Source organism: Hyperolius riggenbachi, chromosome 5 (genome assembly GCF_040937935.1).
Source record: "Hyperolius riggenbachi isolate aHypRig1 chromosome 5, aHypRig1.pri, whole genome shotgun sequence".
NCBI lineage: Eukaryota > Metazoa > Chordata > Amphibia > Anura > Hyperoliidae > Hyperolius > Hyperolius riggenbachi.
Window position 1 is genome coordinate 119,550,144 of NC_090650.1, and position 22,311 is coordinate 119,572,454.

The 22,311-nt window shown below is 43.5% G+C and overlaps 1 protein-coding gene across 3 annotated transcripts in view; it reads left to right on the top strand.

Annotated features, from left to right (window-relative positions):
- Window positions 1-22,311, top strand: part of ZCWPW2 (zinc finger CW-type and PWWP domain containing 2) — an 84,821-nt gene that overhangs the window by 1,424 nt on the left and 61,086 nt on the right. For all 3 annotated transcript variants that reach the window (XM_068234455.1, XM_068234456.1, XM_068234454.1), the window contains exons 2-3: window positions 19,037-19,206; window positions 19,303-19,638. In XM_068234455.1, coding sequence (XP_068090556.1) covers window positions 19,166-19,206; window positions 19,303-19,638 — 377 coding nt within the window. In that variant the 5' untranslated portion in view covers window positions 19,037-19,165. The remainder of the gene's footprint in view (window positions 1-19,036; window positions 19,207-19,302; window positions 19,639-22,311) is intronic.

The following is a 22,311-nucleotide window of genomic DNA, read 5'->3' on the forward strand; positions in this document are numbered from 1 at the left end:
AACAGTTGGGCCCCTTAACACCCACTTTGCCCCAGGCACCTGCTTAGGTTGCCTTGTGGATGATCCTGCTGTGCATAGTCCTTGAACAAGGATACAGACCAGGTGCTCTGACTGAAGTCTGTCTAGATGAGCCCTATGCTTGTTCCAGGTTTGTGATTCTGACTATGGCCTCAATTCACTAAGATCATGCTGGAGATAAGGCAAGAGCAAACTTGCCACTGCACACTGATAGAGTTATCTTATCTCTTCATTTCTTAAAGTGAACCTCTGGACTAAAAATCTACTCAGCAGAACTGAAAAGGCTTGGTGTTTCTTTAACAGTTTCACAGCATCAGAACTTTGATTTTCTTACCAAAGCATCATTTTTAGCTGCATTTTAAGCTAAGCTCCACCCATCAAAGAAAAAAACCCAGGGCTTTTTTCCCTGATGCTGTGCAGAGCATGATGGGATTTCCTATGTTGTTATTCACATTGCCTAGCAACTGGGAGAGGTGCTCAGGACACAGGACAGTTAGAACTGTGTCTCATGCTCCCTGTCACCTCCTTTCAACCAAAAAGATGGCTGCCATGAAATCAAACATTTGCCTGTTCTTTTAAAACAGTGTGGGTAAGAGATTATATTACCTATCTATTTTAATTAACATAACTAATGTAACTTAACCACTTTGTCCTCCTTGACGTATAAAAACGTCAAGGAGGACAGGCGCGCACCCGCGCGCTCCCGCGGCCGATCGCGCGCGTGCACGCGCACTCCCGGCCGCGGAGTCGGTAGCCACGGAATCAATTTATCGGGCTATGGAGCCCGATCATTGATTCCTCTCCCCCGCTGAAAAAGCGACAGCTTCTCTCGGAAGCTTCGCTCTTTCTGAAGCTGTGTCTCTCTAAGCGTACATTGTACGCTTAGAGTGACGTCATGTAAAAAAAATCGAGATTGCCATCTTGTGGCCAAAAAGTAAAACTACAAGAAAATCCTCAAAAACATTACAATACACCAATATTTCCCCAAATTAAACACTTTTATATCCCACCCTCCCAAAAATGCCCACATAAAATGTTTAATAAAAAAAAACAAAAAAAAACATTACTATAAAAAAAAAAAAAAACATAAATATTTACCTAAGGGTCTAAACTTTTTAAATATCTATGTAAAGATGAAATATTTCTCTCTATTTTTTTTTTATAAGCTTGTAAATAGTGATGTATGCAAAACGGAAAAAATGCTCTTTTATTTCCAAATAAAATATTGTCGCGATACATTATGATAGGGACATAATTTAAATGGTGAAATAACCGTGACAAATGGGCACTAACAATACGTAGGTTTTAATTATAGAGGCATGTATTATTTTAAAACTATAATGGCCGACAACTGACAAATAATGAATGTTTTCATTTTTTTTCTTATTCTTCCTGTTAAAATGCATTTACAGTAAAGTGGCTCTTAGCAAAATGTACCCCCCAAAGAAAGCCGAATTGGTGGCGGAAAAAACAAGATATAGATCAGTTCATTGTGATAAGTAGTGATAAAGTTATAGGCTAATGAATGGGAGGTGAACATTGCTCGGATGCATAAGCTGAAAACGACTGAGATGTTAAGTGGTTAATGACAGTATGTTTGTTTAGGCTGGAGTTCCTCTTTAAGTTACCTCCTCTGTAGATAAGTTTCCTCCTTTGCAGTTATTTTCACACACAGTTAATTTACAGCCTGTCTTTAATTCTGGAGTTATTTTAAGGATTGAAGAGTTAACTTAAAGACAGAAGAGTTAAGTTTAGGTTTGCCTGAGGTAAAATGTTTCCTGAATGCTACATGCCTTATCACCATGGTGATAACACTAGAAACGTTATTAAAGACAGGAGATAAGCTTAGTGAATTGAGGCCACTGACTGCAACAAAAGAGACCAGCAGAACTGCCAGGCAACTGATATTGTTTAAAAGGAAATAAATATGGCAGCCACCATATGCCTTTCACTTCAATTCAACAGGAAATACAGTAGAACCCCTTTATAGGAAACTCAAAGGGACCCAACCAAGTGATTTACTATATCAGAAGTTTACTATACTATATACCAGAAATGGTCAAACTCAAGTACATTAAGTATACTATGGTACTATATCTTAATTCAGTCAATAATTGACTATTCAATGCTTCAGCGAGCGAGCTCAGACAGTTCTTAAGCTACATCAAAGTGCAGAGTGCTCAATATGCAGGGATTTGCATGCAATAATCATGCAACAGCTTACGCAAGACACATAGGTCTCACCAGTTAATGCAGCTACAGCACTGATAGTGTGATCCTCTGTCCAATGATACTGTAATGTTGCAGCTATGCACAAGCAAGTCACAGATGATCAGCGACACCCTCAGTAATCAGGCAGCACATTAAACAGGAAGCCTAGGTCTCACCAGTAAATGCTTCTTGCCAGGGGCGTCGCTAGCCCTATTTTGGGGGGGGGGGCCCGTGCCCCCAATCTGTCCTGGGGTGCCACGGATCTCCCGGCCGCTGCTGCCCCGCTCTGCCCTGCTTCGCTCCGCTGTCCCCGCTGCCATTCAGACCTCGATCAGCGCCGGGCGACCAGATAGAGCGGGCACTAGGACCTAGCGGACACCGCTGATATGCGGAAGTGACATCACTTCCGCATATTTGTGCCCGGCGCCCGCTCTATCTGGTCGGGTCGCCCGCTGATCCTGAGGTCTGACGCGGCAAGGTAGGTGGGGTGGGGAGCGCGCCTGTCACTCACTACCTAACGGGGGTCCCTGTCACTCACTCACTACCTAACGGGGGTCCCTGCTGTCGCTCACTACCTAACGGGGGTCCCTGCTGTCACTCACTACCTAACGGCGGTCCCGGCTGTCACTCACTACCTAATGGGGGTCCCTGCTGTCACTCACTATTTGACTGGGGGTCCCTGCTGTCACTCACTACCTAACCGGGGTCCCTGCTGTCCCTCCCTACCTAACGGGGGTCCCTGCTGTCACTCACTACCTAACAGGGGTCCCTGCTGTCACTCACTACCTAACGGGGGTCCCTGCTGTCACTCACTACCTAACGGGGGTCCCTGCTGTCACTCACTACCTAACGGGGGTCCCTGCTGTCACTCACTATTTAACTGGGGGTCCCTGCTGTCACTCACTACCTAACGGGGGTCCCTGCTTTCACTCACTACCTAACAGGGGTCCCTGCTGTCACTCACTACCTAACGGGGGTCCCTGCTGTCACTCACTACCTAACAGGGGTCCCTGCTGTCACTCACTATCTAAACGGGGATCCCTGCTATAACTCACTATCTAAACGGGGGTCCCTGCTGTCACTCACTATTTAACTGGGGATCCCTGCTGTCACTCACTATTTAACTGGGGGTCCCTGCTGTCACTATCTAAACGGGGGTCCCTGCTGTCACTTACTATTTAACTGCGGGTACCTGCTGTCACTCACTATTTAACTGGCGGTCCCTGCTGTCACTCACTATCTAACTGGGGGTCCCTGCTGTCACTCACTATCTAACTGGGGGTCCCTGCTGTCACTTACTATCTAACTGGGGACACTGCTGTCACTCACTGCCCAACTGGGGGTCCCTGCTGTCACTCACTACCCAACTGGGGGTCCCTGCTGTCACTCACTACCCAACTGGGGGTCCCTGTCACTCACTACCTAACTGGGGGGTGCCTGTCACTACCTAACTGGGGGGTGCCTGTCACTACCTAAACTGGGGGCTCCTGTCACTGCCTACACTGGGGGGCTCCTTTCACTAACTGAACTGGGGGGCTAGTGTCACTACCTAAACTGGGGTACTCCTGGCGCTACCTTAACTAGGGGGCACCTGTCGCTACCTAAACTATCCAGGCCAGCCAGCCCAGCATCACCACCAGCCAACCAGCCCAGAATCACTATCAAAAAGGCCACAGCATCACCACCAGTCAGGCCAGCATTTACTTCAACCAGCCAAGCACAGCCCAGCATCACTGCCAGCCAACCCAGCCACAACATCGGCCACAGCATCACCGCCAGCCAGGCCACAGCATCACTGCCAGGCCTTTCAGCTCACACATCATCCCCAATCCAGCCAAAAACAGTATTGCCAGGTACAGCAGCCAGTAGAGGAGAATTTAGAAGCCAGGTGAGAGGTGTCTACCATATTAAGGGGGCATTCTGCCTATTTATGTGAAATGCTGTCTATTTATGTGCCTCATGACTGCTGAATTTGTCTTGTTGGGGGCCTCATGATTGCTGAATTTGTCTTGTTGAGGGCCTCAAGATTGCTGAATTTGTCTTGTTGGGTGCCTCATGATTTGTTGGGGGCCTCATGATTGCTGAATATGTCTTGTTGGGGGCCTCCGTTTGCTGACTTTTTCATGTTGGGGGCCTCATGATTGCTGAATTTGTCTTGTTGGGGGTCAAATGATTGCTAACTGCCAGACTATGGGAAAAGCTGAATCATCATCATATGAGACAATAGCAGTAAACCTACTTTTTTAGCTTTTTAAAACAGAAAATAAAACTGGGAGGTTCTAAAAAAATGAATATATTTTTTCAGGAGTAGGATGGATGAAATTGTTTATCTTTTCAGTTTTTCAACTTGGATTTTCCATAATGTTCATGTATGTGTTAAAACGTTTGTATAGTATTTAGTTTAAATTGCTGTTGCCACTTTGCGATAGATAAGTGACTTGTGGGTTGCAGTTTGGGCCTCCCAAAAGTTCGCCACCACTGTCCTAATCTAATGTACGATTGGCCCCACCCATGGCCATGCCCACTCACTGCATGACCACGCCCATTTTTTTGCCTAGCCCCCACCTGGTGCCCCCAGGTGCCACCAATCTCCAAGGACCCTAGGAACGCCCCTGCTTCTTGTGGTCTTTAGCCCATGCACTGGCCGGTGCCTAGAGTAAGGTGCAGATAGCGAGATGCCCACCAACCGTTGCTCTGACTGATGTATGAAACACACTCCCTGCCCACTTTCCACTATAGCCGGATACAGAATACCGCAGGGGCCAAGAAACAGGAGATCTATATATCAGGGTTTACTATACCAGAAGTTACTCCCATATACTTATACTGACATTTGAACAGGGCCTAGACATGTAATTACTATAGCAGAGGTTTACTATATCAGAGTTTACTACAAGATTATACTGTACAAATTTTAGAGCAATAAAAATGGCATTTAGTAGAAACTACCTTATTTTTTCTTTGGATACTGTATAATTAACTTTTCAGCAGACAATGCTGCGACTATATAGAATTCACCCAGAGGTATCACAGATATATGTAGCATGCTGCATGAGACAGCTCATGCAGTGTCTGAATAAAAGAATCACTATACAGTAGCTCACTCTTTAGAGCCGGTTAGGTCCTAGTGTGGTTTCCAAGCTGAATAGATGATGGATCCTAAATTTGGAAGCTAGTGATGATAGACCAGGATTCCCTTTCCTATGTGGCCTGAGATCTGCTTCACTATACAGGAGAATCCATTGACGCAGCTGTAACAGGTAGCAGGTTCTGGGTTCTGAATAAGTAATCAGAATCAGAATCAGAATCAATTTTATTCCGCCAAGTAAGTTTGCACCTACAAGGAATTTGTCTTGGCAGTTGCTTAACAAACACAAACAAAAACAATACAAAGACAGACAGTGTGTATATTACAAGTCAAGGACATTTATGGTTAGACTACCTTCTATACTACATAAGCAGGACTGAAACATAAATTAAATGACATTTGTATTCCCAGCTTGAGAGATTCACTTTCAAACTCCAACGTGTGCAGGCACTAGCCTACCAGTTTAAAACCAGTGCCAAGAAACTTAGCTGGACCCATATGGCCTTACTCCATCTAGCTTCTCTTGGAGGTTTCAATGGAAATACTGCTCCACAGTGGTTGTAAGGAGTCCATCTCCCACAGACATTCCTTCAGTCACCCCTGCAATCTGTATCACTGTTGAATGGCTTTGAATTCCTAAAGTATTGGCTCCCTGGACTTTGGCTACAGAATTTTGCTTTGTTTCCTGACAGCACTGCATAGATTGTGTTAGTGCTGTTGCTGAAATAAACCAATGCATTGTCTTTCACTCTCTGAATCCAAATGCTGTAAGTGGAGCCAACAGATCCCTGGGGTGCTTGTCCTAGGCCCCTCCTGTGTCACTGTACCCTCATTCTCCCTTTGCCATAAGTACAGATAGTTATCATTGTTAGGATATTGATATCTAACACAACAAACAATACTGGCGTTCCATGTCTTATCTTTATCTTTTTAAAACTTCCACAAACAAACATGAATGTGTTATTAAGCCAATAGAGGAAATGCACCCTGTTCTATTAAAAAATAAAATTGTCATATTTAAAAGCACGTTTCAAAGTTCAGCAATGATGCGCTGGAAATCCACTTGGGGTCATTACCCTGTTCAGTGCGCAAGACTCTGTATTTTCCGCTTCTAAATTATTCATGTGCCTTTCTATTTTAATGTAAATGACAGAATTGTCCTCTGAACCTTCAAGGTTCTTCTTTCAGATACACTTCTCATTTCCTGGTATAAAATATAAGTACGAAAGTCCAACGGAATTCCATATGCCAATAAAATCAGTGCATATAGGTTTGCATGTAGAAATAGGGCCTTTTTATTGGGATATTAACAAATTTGCACCCATTAGGCATAGCGCAGGGCTAACTGGACAAGATTATTATGAGGAATTGTTAAAGTGGACCTGAACTCTTGCATAGGATAGAAGGAAAACATATAGAAATGCACCCTGTATGTATTTACAGAGTTTAGCCTGTGTAATTCTCCCTCATCTGTGACTAATCACAACTTTGATTTCATCTCTCAGCTGTGTCAGTTCAGAAATCTCCTCTGCCAATGGCAGAGCAGCTAATTTGTAAACACACAATGCTTCCATAAACAGGAAGTAGACACACTGCAGATTTATTGCAGGATTTGTATCAGCTGTAACTAAGAAATGTTTTTCTTTAAACATTATGCTATTGCTTATCTTTTAGAGCATAGGGGAAGTTCTGAGTTCTTAAGTGCTGGGTGTTTGTAGGCAGGTAAATAAGATGTTGAAGTTTGGCAGAGTCTCAGTACAGGCTTGTAGAATTTTAGTAAAGATCATCTCAAACCTGCAAAGTCTCAGCCCAGGTTAACAATGTCTGGCAGCAAGTGTAGACACATGCAACCCAACTCAAAGGAAATTTGTAAAATAGGGACCATTCACTGTCAGTTTAGCAATGAGTGAAAAATGGCCAAAAAAAATGTCCGTTCTCCTCTCAAGTACAGGGTCGGATTAGGGGGAAGGCCACCTAGACCATGGCCTAGGGCACAAGAGTAACAAGGGCGGGCAGTCAACTAACTGCACAGTAGCCCTAGTCCACTGTCCATGGCCTCCCAACTGCGTTCGACACACCGCAGCCTGTATCTGTGTGCAGTAGGCAGCTACGTGCAGAAACAGCAATCACTTCCTTCCTTCCTTCCTGCAGGCACCACTCCTATTGACCACCAGCCTTCTTTTCTTCTCTCCAGGGTGCCCAGCTTTAAATTCATTTTACCTTGACAGGGCCATGTGTGACCGCTATGTGTCCAGGAAGGAGTGCTCCAGCCAGATCTCCAGAGCCACCATGCGCAACCCAACACCTGGGACCAGCAGGGACATGATCTGTAGACTGCAGCGAGGAAGGGTCCGGGCCTTTGTGCCAAAGGAGAGTGGAGTGGGGATGTGGAGTGGGAGGTGTATAAATTGGCAGACAGTGCGAGGATCCTGCCAACTGTCACTCAAGAGATCTGGAGGAGAGTATGTAGGAGTGGCTACTACACGGTAAGTCACTGGGGGCTGGAGGGAGAGCCAGAGATCAGTCCTGAGATTAGCTGCAGGAAAGGGATAACACACACTGCTGCTCTCTGTGTGCCTGACCTGAACTTATCTGCACAGCGCATTGTGCTGCCTGCGTTTCATCTATGCACCTTCTCTGCAGGAAAAATGAGTATTTAGCTCTGGACAGGAAGTCTTTTTGTTTTCTTGCAGTCTGTAGTTCCATTGGAGACACTGTCCTCACTTCCTGGTTGTTTTCAGGACCTTCATAGGCTACCAACCCTGGTACTCTCATGGACAGGAAAGGAGGGTCAGGGGCTGTAATCGAGCCTATGCAGGGTGCCTTCTATAAATTATGATTTAGTGCTTCCATTTGCAGAGCAATTGCTATTTGCAGGGAAAAAAAAAATATTCCTCAGGTAGTGTAATCGCGGCAGATTCGCATTTGCACAATGATTGCAAAGTGATTTTTGAAGCGTTTGTATGTTTTGTATTGGAGCACAATCGCTCCAAAAATGCTGCAGGATCACAATTGCTATTTCCCTGATCGCCAAATTACCAGGCCAGATTGTGGAGGAACAGAGGGCTTCGAGGGATGGATTAGTGTGAAGGGGGCTAGAGAAAGCCCCATGCATGTATAAAACTTCTTTTATGCTTCCTCCCTGGTACACTTCAACTACTTGAAGACCGCCTCACGCCAATGGGCGTGACCACGGTGGCAGCCCCAGGACCGCCTAACGCCAATTGGCGTCAAGTCCTGGGGCTGCAGTTTCCCAGGGAACGGCCGCGCGCATGCACGATTGTTCCCTGCCACTTCAAGGAATGGAGTTCCGTGATTAGCCTGCTAGCTGCTGAAGGCGGCTAGCAGGCTGTTTGTAAAGGAAAGGGGAAAGAAATCCCCTTTGTTTACAACTGTACAGCGCTGTGGTCCCCGGCAGCGCTGTATGAGATCGGCGATCCCCGGCCTCTGTTTGGCGGGGGAGCGTCGTCCTCTCATAGGTTGATGCCTATGAGAGCTGGAACAGGACGGATCGCCGTCCTGTTCCAATTCAAATACTGGAGGGGAGGAGGGAAGGGGAGGGAGGGAGGGAGAGAGAGCCTCAGAGCCTGGAGAAAAAAAAATAGACAATCGCTGGGCTCCATAGCTGGGCTGTGCAGGAGGCTGAAAAGCCTGCACAGCCCAGTACTGCAAAAAATGGCCTGGTCTTTAGGGGGGGTTAGCACTATGGTCGTCAAGTGGTTAAAGCAGTAATATATATTTTTGCTGCCTGAAAAGCCCTGTTTGGGTATGGCCATACACAATACAACTTTTATACTTATTTTCAAGAATTACAATCAGTTTTTCTGATCTTGCTGCCGGTGCTTCCTCTTGTGACTTCACAACACTGCCAGGGCTTCTCCTGCCTCTTTAGATAGCTTATGTCGATGGTTCCTGTGATTGTAACAACCCCAGGTTCATCTAAAAGACAAAAGGAGACCAGAAGCCCAATGGTGCAGAAGTAAGATTCAGAATCGTGTAAGATTCAGAAAAAAAATTGCTAAGGATGTATATACTCACAAAGGTGGGTTGCAAAACCACCGTCAGAGCAGGCGGGAGATTAACTGTCCCCGCTCGGTTTTCCAGGTCTGTGACAGGAACTGGGTGGTCGCACTCCGGAAGTTCTTTAGCACTTTAGCACAACTAAAAAACTATCACCTCTAAAAGAGGTATGACAAGACACTTAAAGCGGAACTGTAGATACAAATTAAACACATTGTTTCACTTACCTGGGGCTTCTGCAAGCCCCCAGCAGCTGTCCTGTCCTGTACTGAGTCTCCACGAGTCTCCGTTCCCCCGCCGCTGCTCCGTTCCGTACCTCGACTTGTAAGTCAAGGCCAGCGCAGCCCTGCCAAGCGTATCCTTTCTTCGCGTTCCCCTCTGCAATTGCAGAGGAGGCAAAGAAAGGATACGCGTGGCCAGAGCCGCGCAGGCGCAGTGGCCCGGCGCGAGAACCGAAAGTAGCTGGCGGCGGGAGAACGGAGGTTCGTTGAGGAGCGGCGCGGGACAGGGCGGCTGCTGGGGGCTTGGGGAAGCCCCAGCTAAGTGAAACAATGTGTTTAATTCGTATCTACAGTTCCGCTTTAAAACAGGGGTGGAGGCGCCCAATGCATAAAAGATAGGCTAATAAGCTGTTAATCTTATAAACAGAGAGGTAATCTTACCTCTCTTGAAGAATTTGGAGTAGTTTATTGAAAAAAGGTCTTTTATTCAAGCACATAAAAATTGACAATGTGTTTTGTGGGTGCTTGCCCGCTTCCTCAGGCCAGTGAAAATACAGGTGCCTTGCTACACTGCTATGGCTGTGTAGCAAGCATGAGGCGCTCATGCTTGCTACACAAATTGATCAATTTTGCCTGAAAATCAATGGATCGGAATCATTTGTGACATTGATGTTTAGGAGATCCGATCAACTGATTGAGTCACCAGATGTCTCTAGAATGTATTGACTAGTGTATGGCTGCCCTTACTTTGACTCTAAGTTTTCATTCTTCATTTTAGAAATGAAATGAAATTAAACTTTCTTTAGAGAAAGTGACTGATTCAAACTAACAATAAATATAAGACAAGACACAGAACATTTATATTATGCTTTCTCCTAGCGAACTCAAAGCTCCAGAGCTGCAGCCACTTAAAGTGTACGCCGCATACGCAAGGATCGCTCCCACACCGCCGTCCTCAATCTTCTCGCAGCACCGATACCGAGTCCCCGCACTTCCGTTTGTCTGAGCCAGTCTGACGTGAGTGAAGTGCGCTGTTTGCGTCTCTCTCCAGTAGCTGCTGGAGAAATATGTAGAGGGCGCACTTATCCTGCATAAACTTGCCTGACCGACGGAAGTGCGGGGACTCTGTACCGGAGCTGCAGGCAGTGGAGGACGGTGGCATGGGAGCGATCCGTGTGTATGGCGCTGGAGGAAGCCCCAGGTATGTATAAAATGTTTTTGTTAGAACAGCTCTGGTTTCCTTTAACCTCTTGACGACCAGCTAACGCCGATTGGCGTAAACTGGTCGTCTGCGGGTTACCATGGAAACGTCGTCTGCGGGTTACCATGGAGCGTCCTTTCCATGTCAGTTCACGGAGGGTGTCTCCGTGAACAGCCGGTGAGCCGCCGATCGCGGCTCGCCGGCAAAATGTAAACAGGCGGGGAAGAAATCTACGCTGTTTACATCATACGGCGCTGCTGCGCAGCAGCGCCGTAAGGCAGATCGGCGATCCCCGGCCTCTGATTGGCCGGGGATCGCCGGCATATGATAGGCTGAAGCCTATCCTTCAATGCGCAGGACGGAAATCCGTCCTGGGCAGCTCACAGGGGGAGGGAGAGGGAGGGAGCGGCGAGACGGCGGAGAACGCTGCGGAGGGGGGCTTTGAAGAGCGCCCCCCCGCTAAGCAAATGTAGCCGGCGGCGATCAGACCCCCCCAGCAGGACATCCCCCCAGTGGGGAAAAAAGGGGGGTAGTCTGATCGCCCTGCTGCACTCCTGATCGGTGCTGCGGGCTGTAGAGCCCACGCAGCACCGATCATTGAAAAATCCCCTGGTCGGCAAGTGGTTAAGGTGTGCTCCATGAGCGACTAGGATCATTAGGGAGCCTTTCCCAAAGACTCCTTACTGTTTATGTACTGGCTTGAGCTAGGATTCAAACCCCTTGTCAAAGGGCACAAATCCCACATCAAAGGCAACAGCCTTATCAGTACGCTATCCAGCAATATAATACAAACACAGAAAACATAGTCTGTCAAAAGAAAAAAAAGAAAAAAAAAAAAATATATATATATATATATATATATATATATATATATACACACAGAGGGGCTGCAGCACACAACAGCGTGCATAACCACACCCATCTCTAGCACAGTTAAGCATATAGATGAGCGGAGCTCATAGTTCAGTCAGTAGCTAGTAGAAGGTGAGGTGTTTTTAATTTCCTTTCTCCCATTTAGTTGACCCTTGGGCTTTTGGCATGGTTCCCACTAGAATGCTGATAAAAAACTAGCATTTTTGCCTGGTTAGAGTAGGACTCATTAGATTCGGGACACTTTGGCGCAGTTGGTGAGCTTAAACGCATTAAAGCGTAACTAAGAGCCCCTGTCACTGCTTTCCTGTTGTGTGCTGCAGCCGCTCTGTATTTATATATTTCTTATGGAGATTGGGGATCTCCAGTGCTGCGTGCATGCTTTGCATAGTATTGCATATACTTTGGTTTGTGCTGCTCATCCCCTGATATATATATATATATATATATATACATATATATATATATATATATATATATATATATATATATATATATATACAGGGAATGCAGAATTATTAGGCAAGTTGTATTTTTGAGGAATAATTTTATTATTGAACAACAACCATGTTCTCAATGAACCCAAAAAACTCATTAATATCAAAGCTGAATATTTTTGAAAGTAGTTTTTAGTTTTAGCTATTTTAGGGGGATATCTGTGTGTGCAGGTGACTATTACTGTGCATAATTATTAGGCAACTTAACAAAAAACAAATATATACCTATTTCAATTATTTATTTTTACCAGTGAAACCAATATAACATCTCAACATTCACAAATATACATTTCTGACATTCAAAAACAAAACAAAAACAAATCAGTGACCAATATAGCCACCTTTCTTTGCAAGGACACTCAAAAGCCTGCCATCCATGGATTCTGTCAGTGTTTTGATCTGTTCACCATCAACATTACGTGCAGCAGCAACCACAGCCTCCCAGACACTGTTCAGAGAGGTGTACTGTTTTCCCTCCTTGTAAATCTCACATTTTATGATGGACCACAGGTTCTCAATGGGGTTCAGATCTGGTGAACAAAAAGGCCATGTCATTAGTTTTTCTTCTTTTATACCCTTTCTTGCCAGCCACGCTGTGGAGTACTTGGACGCGTGTGATGGAGCATTGTCCTGCATGAAAATCATGTTTTTCTTGAAGGATGCAGACTTCTTCCTGTACCACTGCTTGAAGAAGGTGTCTTTCAGAAACTGGCAGTAGGGCTGGGAGTTGAGCTTGACTCCATCCTCAACCCGAAAAGGCCCAACAAGCTCATCTTTGATGATACCAGCCCAAACCAGTACGCCACCTCCACCTTGCTGGCGTCTGAGTCGGACTGGAGCTCTCTGCCCTTTATCAATCCAGCCACTGGCCCATCCATCTGGCCCATCAAGACTCACTCTCATTTCATCAGTCCATAAAACCTTAGAAAAATCAGTCTTGAGATATTTCTTGGCCCAGTCTTGACGTTTCAGCTTGTGTGTCTTGTTCAGTGGTGGTCGTCTTTCAGCCTTTCTTACCTTGGCCATGTCTCTGAGTATTGCACACCTTGTGCTTTCGGGCACTCCAGTGATGTTGCAGCTCTGAAATATGGCCAAACTGGTGGCAAGTGTCATCTTGGCAGCTGCACGCTTGACTTTTCTCAGTTCATGGGCTGTTATTTTGCACCTTAGTTTTTCCACACGCTTCTTGCGACCCTGTTGACTATTTTGAATGAAACGCTTGATTGTTCGATGATCACGCTTCAGAAGCCTTGCAATTTTAAGAGAGTTGCATCCCTCTGCAAGATATCTCACTATTTTTTGAGCCTGTCAAGTCCTTCTTTTGACCCATTTTGCCAAAGGAAAGGAAGTTGCCTAATAATTATGCACACCTGATATAGGGTGTTGATGTCATTAGACCACACCCCTTCTCATTACAATGATGCACATCACCTAATATGCTTAATTGGCAGTAGGCTTTCGAGCCTATACAGCTTGGAGTAAGACAACATGCATAAAGAGGATGATGTGGTCAAAATACTCATTTGCCTAATAATTCTGCACTCCCTGTATATATATATATATATATATATATATATATATATATATATATATATATATATATATATACACACACAGTATTTTTCAGAAAGGCCATTTTGAAGTCAGTCATTTTGAATCCAACTTTTGTTTTTTCAATAGGAAGAGGGTCATGTGCCACATCAAACTTATTGGGAATTTCACAAGAAAAACAATGGTGTGCTTGGTTTTAATGTAACTTTATTCTTTCATGAGTTATTTACAAGTTTCTGACCACTTTTAAAATGTGTTCAATGTGCTGCCCATTGTGTTTGTCAATGCAGCCCTCTTCTCCTACTTTTCACACACTGATAGCAACACCACAGGAGAAATGCTAGCACAGGCTTCCAGTATCAGTAGTTTCAGGGGCTGCACATTTCGTATCTTTACAGCATAGACAATTGCCTTCAGATCACCCCAAAGATAAAAGTCTAAGGGGGTCAGATCGGGAGACCTTGAGGGCCATTCAACTGGCCCACGATGACCAATCCACTTTCCAGGAAACTGGTAATCTAGAAATGCTCGGACCTGACACCCATAATGTAGTGGTGCACCATCTTGCTGGAAAAACTCCAACTTCAGTGCATAACGAGGGAAACACAAAATCATGTAGCAATGTTGCATATCCAGTGGCCTTGGGGTTTCCATTGACGAAGAATGGCCCCACTCTCTTTGTACCCCATATACCACACCATACCACACATTTTTTTGTTCCAACAGTCTTGGAGGGATCTATCCAATGTGGGTTAGTGTCAGACCAATAGTGGTGGTTTTGTTTGTTAACTTCACCAATCACATAAAGGTTTGCCTCATCACTGAACAAAATCTTCTGCGTAAACTGAGGGTCCTGTTCCAATTTTTGTTTTGCCCATTTTGCAAATTCAGTGCACCGATCTGGGTCATCCTCATTGAGATGCTGCAGTAGCTGGAGTTTGTAAGGGTGCCATTTGTGAGTAGCTAATATCCGCCGAAGGGATATTCGACTCATGCCACTCTCCAGTGACATGCAGCGAGTGCTACGCTGTGGGCTCTTGCTGAATGAAGCTAGGGAAGCCACTGATGTTTCTTCATTAGTGACAGATTTCATGTGTCCACATTTTGGCAAATCCAACACTGAACCAGTTTCATGAAACTTAGCAAGCAGTTTGCTAATTGTAGCATGGGAGATGGGTGGTCTCGTAGGGTGTCTTGCATTGAAATCTGCTGCAAAGACCCGGTTACTGCATTCACCAGACATCAACACAATTTCTATCCGCTCCTCACTTGTTAATCTTGGCAACATGTCAATGGCTGTAAACAAAGAGAAACTTGTAAATAACTCATGAAAGAATACATTTACATTAAAACCAAGCACACCATTGTTTTTCTTGTGAAATTCCCAATAAGTTTCATGTGTCACATGACCCTCTTCCTATTGAAAAAACAAAAGTTGGATTCAAAATGGCCGACTTCAAAAGGGCCGCCATGGTCACCACCCATCTTGAAAATGTCCCCCCCCCCACACATATACTAATGTGCCACAAACAGGAAGTTAATATCACCAACCATTCTCATGTTATTAAGGTGTATCCATATAAATGGCCCAACCTGTATATATATATATATATATATATATATATATATACATATATATATATGTATATATATATATGTATATATATATATATGTATATATATATATATATATATATATATATATATATATATATATATATATATATTAGATATGTCTTACTTGAAGAAGGAGCCCATTTGTACTTTTAGACATTATCATTCCATCTAGACTGGATTCTGCTGTAGTGTACAAGAACAGCAAGGCAAATCCTAGTGCACTGCCAAGGGCTGGATACTTTGCTAAAGTGTCCTTTTACATCATCTACGATAAATCTGTCACTGGAGAACTATGATAACACTAGAAGATGGGATCACTGACTAATAGCTGGAATCCAATTAAACCTTTTTGATATTATCATTTATCAGTTTCCACTAGAACCAGATATGCTGGATAAAATTAAACAAAGTGTATAACATCCCATCGGTTGTACACTCTGTCCTCAATGTTTACTTAATCACATGACATACTGGCTGGCTCCTTTTCTAAAACTCCTTTTCACAGGTCATTATGACAGATTCTGGTATTGTAGCTACGGTACTGTATGAATCTATTGTGCTAATGCTAATTACAGCTACATGACAGGACTTTAAACTAAAGAAATCTATGTTTTGGTTAAACATATTTAAATATTTATGAAAATGATTACAAACTTTTATCATTGCATGCTACTTGGCCAGGTTTTCATGGATCTAGTGAGGTAAAAAGTACAATGCCTATGAAGGAAGCTTGCAGGAGATAGAACCAACACATAACAAGCAGAAATGAGCTTTGTATAATCAGACTCGGAAGCTGCCGATGAATTAACCAGCCACTCGATTCATTATTCAAGCTCTCTAATCTACAAAAGAATGGCTCAAAAAGAGAAAAAAAACAAGGTTTTCCAATGGCCCAGTTGCAATCCAGACCTCAACTTTTTCAAATGGTGTAGTAGGACCTCAAAGAGAACCTAGGTTGAAAAATAATATGTGTGAAAAAGTCCTTAATGTAAAGCTTGTGTTAGCCTCAAACCAAAAAGTTGCCTCAGTGCAGGGAGGAAGGTAGGTTCTTGAGTTTTCTTCTGTTATAAGCTACTGCCGCAGGCAGTAAAACAAAAGAAAATGCTGTCTGCTCCTCCTTCATCCATTGCACCTCTGTATTTTAAGACAGTCACAGGAAGCCCAAGTGCTAAAATACCTAATGACATGGGTCTGTCTACCTGTGCACAGCAACACGCACAGGTTCAATAGTGACACCATCCAGGAAAAAATATCAAATTAACCTGTGCCCAACCAAGCTGTCAATTATTCACCCAATATGACTAGCTCTGTTGGTTCAACCATCTGCTAGTTCTGATGCATGTAGGATGAAACAAACCTGTTTTACTGAACTAAAATGTTAATCTCTGATTACCAGAAGGAAGATGCTAGCTCAAATCCCAAAACATGACCTCTGGTATACAGCATACCATGGTAGATTGCAGCTTGAGCACATTATGGCTGCTTGTTGGATAGACAGGATACATAGCATCATAGCATTCTGTGTTGTGATCACAGCCACACAAAACTAAAGGATTGCAAATTTCATTCACTCTGTAAATAAGACCTAAAGAGCCCAAACAGCACATGAAGGTAGAGATAATACTCAATATTTACAGAGTGTGTACAGAAAGTCTTGCTTGGATAGAGTATATCCCAAATATGCTATTACACATACCAATACTTCCTTAGCAGAGTTTTGTGAACAATTATGTCACTTCCTGCAGGGATGTAATTCTATATTATTTTTTCCAGTATTCATGATAAATTCTGTGAACCTGCTTGGGTCCTTACAAGTAATTTGGAGCATTTCAACTCCACCAAGCCCAGAAAAGTCTCTTCCTTATCCCTAGAATACCATCAAAACTGAGCTCAACAAAGTAGCACACATCACAGACCTCTAGGAAACCTCCACCAGAAACAGCTCTCAGGCAGATAAGCAGAGTTTGGATCCAGATTAGTAGTTCTGGAAGCTGATTACAAGAATGTTTCTGTCCCAAAGAACCAAAAACCCTAGAAGGCACAAACCATTCAAAGACATCGCCAATACTGGATGGAAGAGCTGGGAATCAGCCAGGGCTGGGCATGAATAATTGGAGTTGTTTGTAGCTAGAGGTTATCAATCTGAGAGCTCAGAAGTCACATGGTGACACTGGGCAGAAGGAGAGGAAATAATTTGTTAAGGCTAGGCAAGAGTGACAAGTGATCAGATTAAAATGGGCATAAGTGGCAGAAGGCATCTGGTAAGGTTGGGCAGCGGTTGCATCTGGTTAGGTTGTAATAGAATAACAGAAGTTATTTAGGAACCTGCTTTTGGACTTTTTTTTATTTTGTAAGTAAATTTGATGATCAGAATTATACCAGTGATGCCAGCCAATGCCATCACCACTTACCATAGCAATAGAAACTCAAGCACATGAAGTCGTATATTATCCGCACCTTGCACTGGTGAAGGACAAATCAGGCTGAATCGGATGTCTGCAAGTTGGATTATGAAACTCCTGGACACTAAAATCTGTAGGCTTTCTGTAAACCAGTTCTGAATGTAGTCCTGGCTTACAGAGTCATAAAAGAATGATTGCCAGGGCTGTGTAAGCACTGGCAAAACTGCGTAAAGAGACTCTGTAACAAAATTTTCAGCCTTATTTTTTCTATCCTATAAGTTCCTATACCTGTTCTATTGTGGTCTGTCTTACTGCAGCCTTTCCTAGTTGCACAGTGGCTGTATTATCTCTGTTATCTAATCTAATCTTCTTTCCTCTGCCGGCTTTGTTGGCTCAGGCAGGAATGTGCTGCTCTGCTGTGATAGGATAGAACTTATGCACACCCTCTCCGCGCTCTCTGCAGGCTCTGTATGAGTCACAGACTGAGCTTCTCTGAGCCTGTCACATGCTGGTTAGCAGCCATGTCTTTTGTTTGTAAACACTGCCTAAAACTGGCAATTACAAGCCAGGATCTCAGCAGGGAATGGCAGAAACAGCAAAGAGGGGCCCAGGAGAACATAATGAATAGAATGGTATGCTTTTTATTGTAAGATTTTTAGAGTTCAGATTCTCTTTAAGACAAAAGTGTTTAAAGAGGAACTCCAGTGAAAATAACATAATGAACAAAAGGTGCTTAATTTTTACAATAATTATGAATGAATGATTTAGTCAGTGTTTGCCCATTGTAAAATCTTTCCTCTCCCTGATTTACATTCTGACAGGTGATTTTTTTTTTTGCAGTTGGAAACAGCTGTTATTTCCCACAATGCAACAAGGCTCCCACAGTATGATGTCAACACCATGGTCCTGACATCACACTGTGGGCGGGGTTTCACCACAATATCAGCCATACAGCACCCCCTGATGATCCGTTTGAGAAGAGGAAAAGATTTCTCATGGGAAAGGTGGTATCAGCTACTGATTGGGATGAAGTTCAATCCTTGGTTACGGTTTCTCTTTAAAGAAGAATCCAGGCAAACAGCAATGTAGCATTTCAGTCACTGAAACTTCCATCAAAAATGCCCTTGTATTATGGATAATCTAATAACTGCTGAAATTAGAACTCTTTCCAAGTCCTACAAAACTGGACAGTTATTACAGTTTATATTAGGTTGGTTATCATTATCAGCCACATGTATGAAAAGTCTAGAATTTACAAGCTGTAAATTTCGCTGTATCAGTCTTCTGAATTCACATGTAGCATTTATTAATGTCATTGCCAATTCTCATCTTCCTTTCAGCTGCCCAATGCTGCACCGGTGAAGACCAGCTCCCATACGTCATTTGACAGAAGACAGTTCATAAATATATCCAGGCCAACTCCTACAGACCCCGCCCCCTTCTAATGAAGCCCTCCCCCTTGTTTTTTAATGATGTCGGAACTGATCTTTGAAGCTGCTGCCCAAGCTCAGTAAGTGATAGTTCACAAACCTCTTGAAATATTTCAGAATAATGTTTAGCTTGTCATTATTTGCATTTCGTGAATGATTGTAATTCTATTTTATAGACCATCATCATCATCATCTCATGACGGCTCTGAATTAGAAGATGTGTTTGAAAAGAATGAAACTAAAACTGACTTCTATGCAAATAAAATGTGGTTACAGTGTGAAAACGACTGCTGTCTCAAATGGAGGCTGGTATCAAAGGAAGAAGCCAGATTTATTGACCTCAGCAAGCCGTGGTATTGCCATCTGAATACTGATCCCTGGTTTAATGATTGCTCAATCCCTGAAGAACCTTTTCCTGAAGATTCTCATTTTTCAAAAGATGGATTCAGTCTCATCTACTCCAACTTTCCAATGGGAAGTTTAGTAATGGTGAATTTAAAGCACTGGCCAAGGTGAGTTTAATTTGTTTTTCATTGGTATAATATATCTGAATTGAGGCAGTTTTTTATATTTCTGACATAGTAAATGGCAAGCAATCCTAGAAATTGTGCCTGTGTGCTGCTGCAGGCCCAAGTGACAAATAGGGAGCATATTTACATCTTTCAATCCATTGTTCTTTTTAGGTTGTGCCTATCACACCTTAAAGAGGAACTTTGCCCAAAGTAGGGGAGAAAGCTAAATTGATACATTGCAAAGTGAGAATTTAAAAAAATAAAACAGAGATCAAGAAATTATTGGCATGAGCAATATAATTAGTTCATGTTTTTTAAGCCACTGTGAGCCTGTGGGTCAACATCCTCACTATGGGCAGACATGAAAAACACACCAGCACCAACTGCTGTTATACATACTATACTATGCTGGGGGGGGGGGATTTGGATGTGGGGGTTTCACCACCTATGCCCCTGATTTGAGAGAAGGTAAGGTAAACACTTCTCATTGGATAGGGGGTATCAGCTACCTGGGTTAAAATTCCTCTTTAAGAACATATCCTTTAGACACACAGACACAAGACATTTATATTGCACCTTTCTCCTGGCAGAGCTACAGCCACTAAGATGTGCTCTATAGGCATCAGCAGTGTTAGGAAGTCTTGCCCGAGGTCTCCTGCTGAATAGGTGCTGGCTTACTGAACAGGAAGAGCCAAGAATCGAACCCAAGTCGCCTGTCAGAGGCAGAGCCCTTAACCATTATACTACCCAGTCACTTTACAGTCTGTATCTTAGTTTGATCTTATTGTGCCAATGTAATCAGTGCATCACTGAAACTCTGTAGTGATAAAAATATTTAATACAAATCCACTAAATATACATGGGAATTTTTGTAAAAGGTCACTGTAGTATTTATTAGTATGTTTTACACTATGGTGTCTATGAATAAAGAAGAGTCAAGAAAAAATAAGTCACAATTATTTTTTCTCCTCTTTTTGAAAGCTGCCTCAGATGCTTCAAGTGCCAGGGCCGAGGCAGAGGCGAGAAAGGCTTCAGCCTCAGGGCACAGTATAGGAGGGACACACAACTCACTCAGCTGTCATTCCCCCATTGTGTTTGAAGCAGAGGGAACAACAAATATAGTAATCTTTAACATACCTCATTAGACATTGTTAAGAGTATACTAATACAAACAATCCCATTGCACACCCCTTTGCTACATAATTCACTCCAGCTCCTTAGTTTATGGTACTTGCAGGAGGAAATGGACTAGTCCAAAACCTGTCAGATCTGTCAGGTTTTATCTGCTTTCTTTTTTCGCTGTAGTGGTCCTTCAATGAAAGCATGAAAAACTCATGAAAGTAGAAACAATCTAACATTTCACTGAAATTTGAATACAGATCCTAAATTAGCCTGACCATTAGGGCTAATTCAGCCAGACTGAATCTGAATCAAACTGAGGCAGTCTGCTAACACTACCGGACAGGTGCCCATATCACCTTGAGAATCCAACTCTGGGAACATCTGAGAATGATGTGCAGTTAAATTTAATCTCTAGGGGGAAATAGGGGAAGCTTAAGGTGCCTCTATACTGTACGGGCCCGTTTCCTTTATCACGAATCCGCATGCGTTGTCCGCATGCGGATTCGCATAGCCAATACAAGTGGATGGCCCTGTTTCAACTTGTCAGTAATCCTGAGCGTTTTTCTGTGCGGGAGAAATCTGCACGGAAGAGCCCTCAGAATTTGCACCCCACACACCACTATGTGATTTGCCGCTAATGTATTTAATAGGGAAATCGCATGCGGCTTTGGCATGTGTATTTTACTGTGATTTCGCATGCGATTTTGCATAGAAACTAATGTTAAATCACACAGGCAGTGACATGGTTAAAATTGCATAAATACTAACCTATGCGAAATCGCATGCGAAATCGCGGTAAAATACGCATGCGAAATCGCACCTGCATGCAATTTCGTCAGCAGGGAATCAGCGGCGATTCCGCACCGCACAAGTGGAAACGGGCCCTAAGACATTCCACAGCAGATTTGACTACTGTGAGCAAATCTGCCTAGGGCCTGGAACACACTAGCAGTACTTTTCTAAATGCTTGTGATTTGAAAAGCTCTTGCTAATGTAATGCTATATGAGTGATCCCACTTGAGGGATGTGATTTTTTTTTTAAATCACCCATAGCATAACATTAGTAAGAGCTTTTCAAATCACAAGCGCCTGTAGCCCCAACATGCTTGATCATAATTTTGATACATTTTGGGCTGAAATTGACCGAGATTATCGATTGGACAGGATTGTTAGTGGTTGAAAGAGGTCAGGGCATGTTGTTATTTATGTAGGGGGCTCTCCGCGTGTCCCCTACTAATACTGTTCGCTATGGCCCCTGCAGAGGTTTATTTATGTGTATCACTTCCTAAAGAGACTCTGAAGCAAGGATAAATTCTATTTTTTAACTTGTATTACTGTCAATGACTATAACAGCTGCTAAACCGCTGCTATTCCGTGGCAAAACGAGGGGTTTATACCCCCCAAATCCCCCTGCAAAATCCACGACTTTCTTGGTCGGGGATTTTGCTTCTCCCAGGGGCAGAGCTACTGAGCTGTAGCTCTGCCTCCATGCGCGTCAATCGCCGTGCGGATCTCCGCCTCTCCCCCACCCCTCTCTGTGAAGGCAGATTG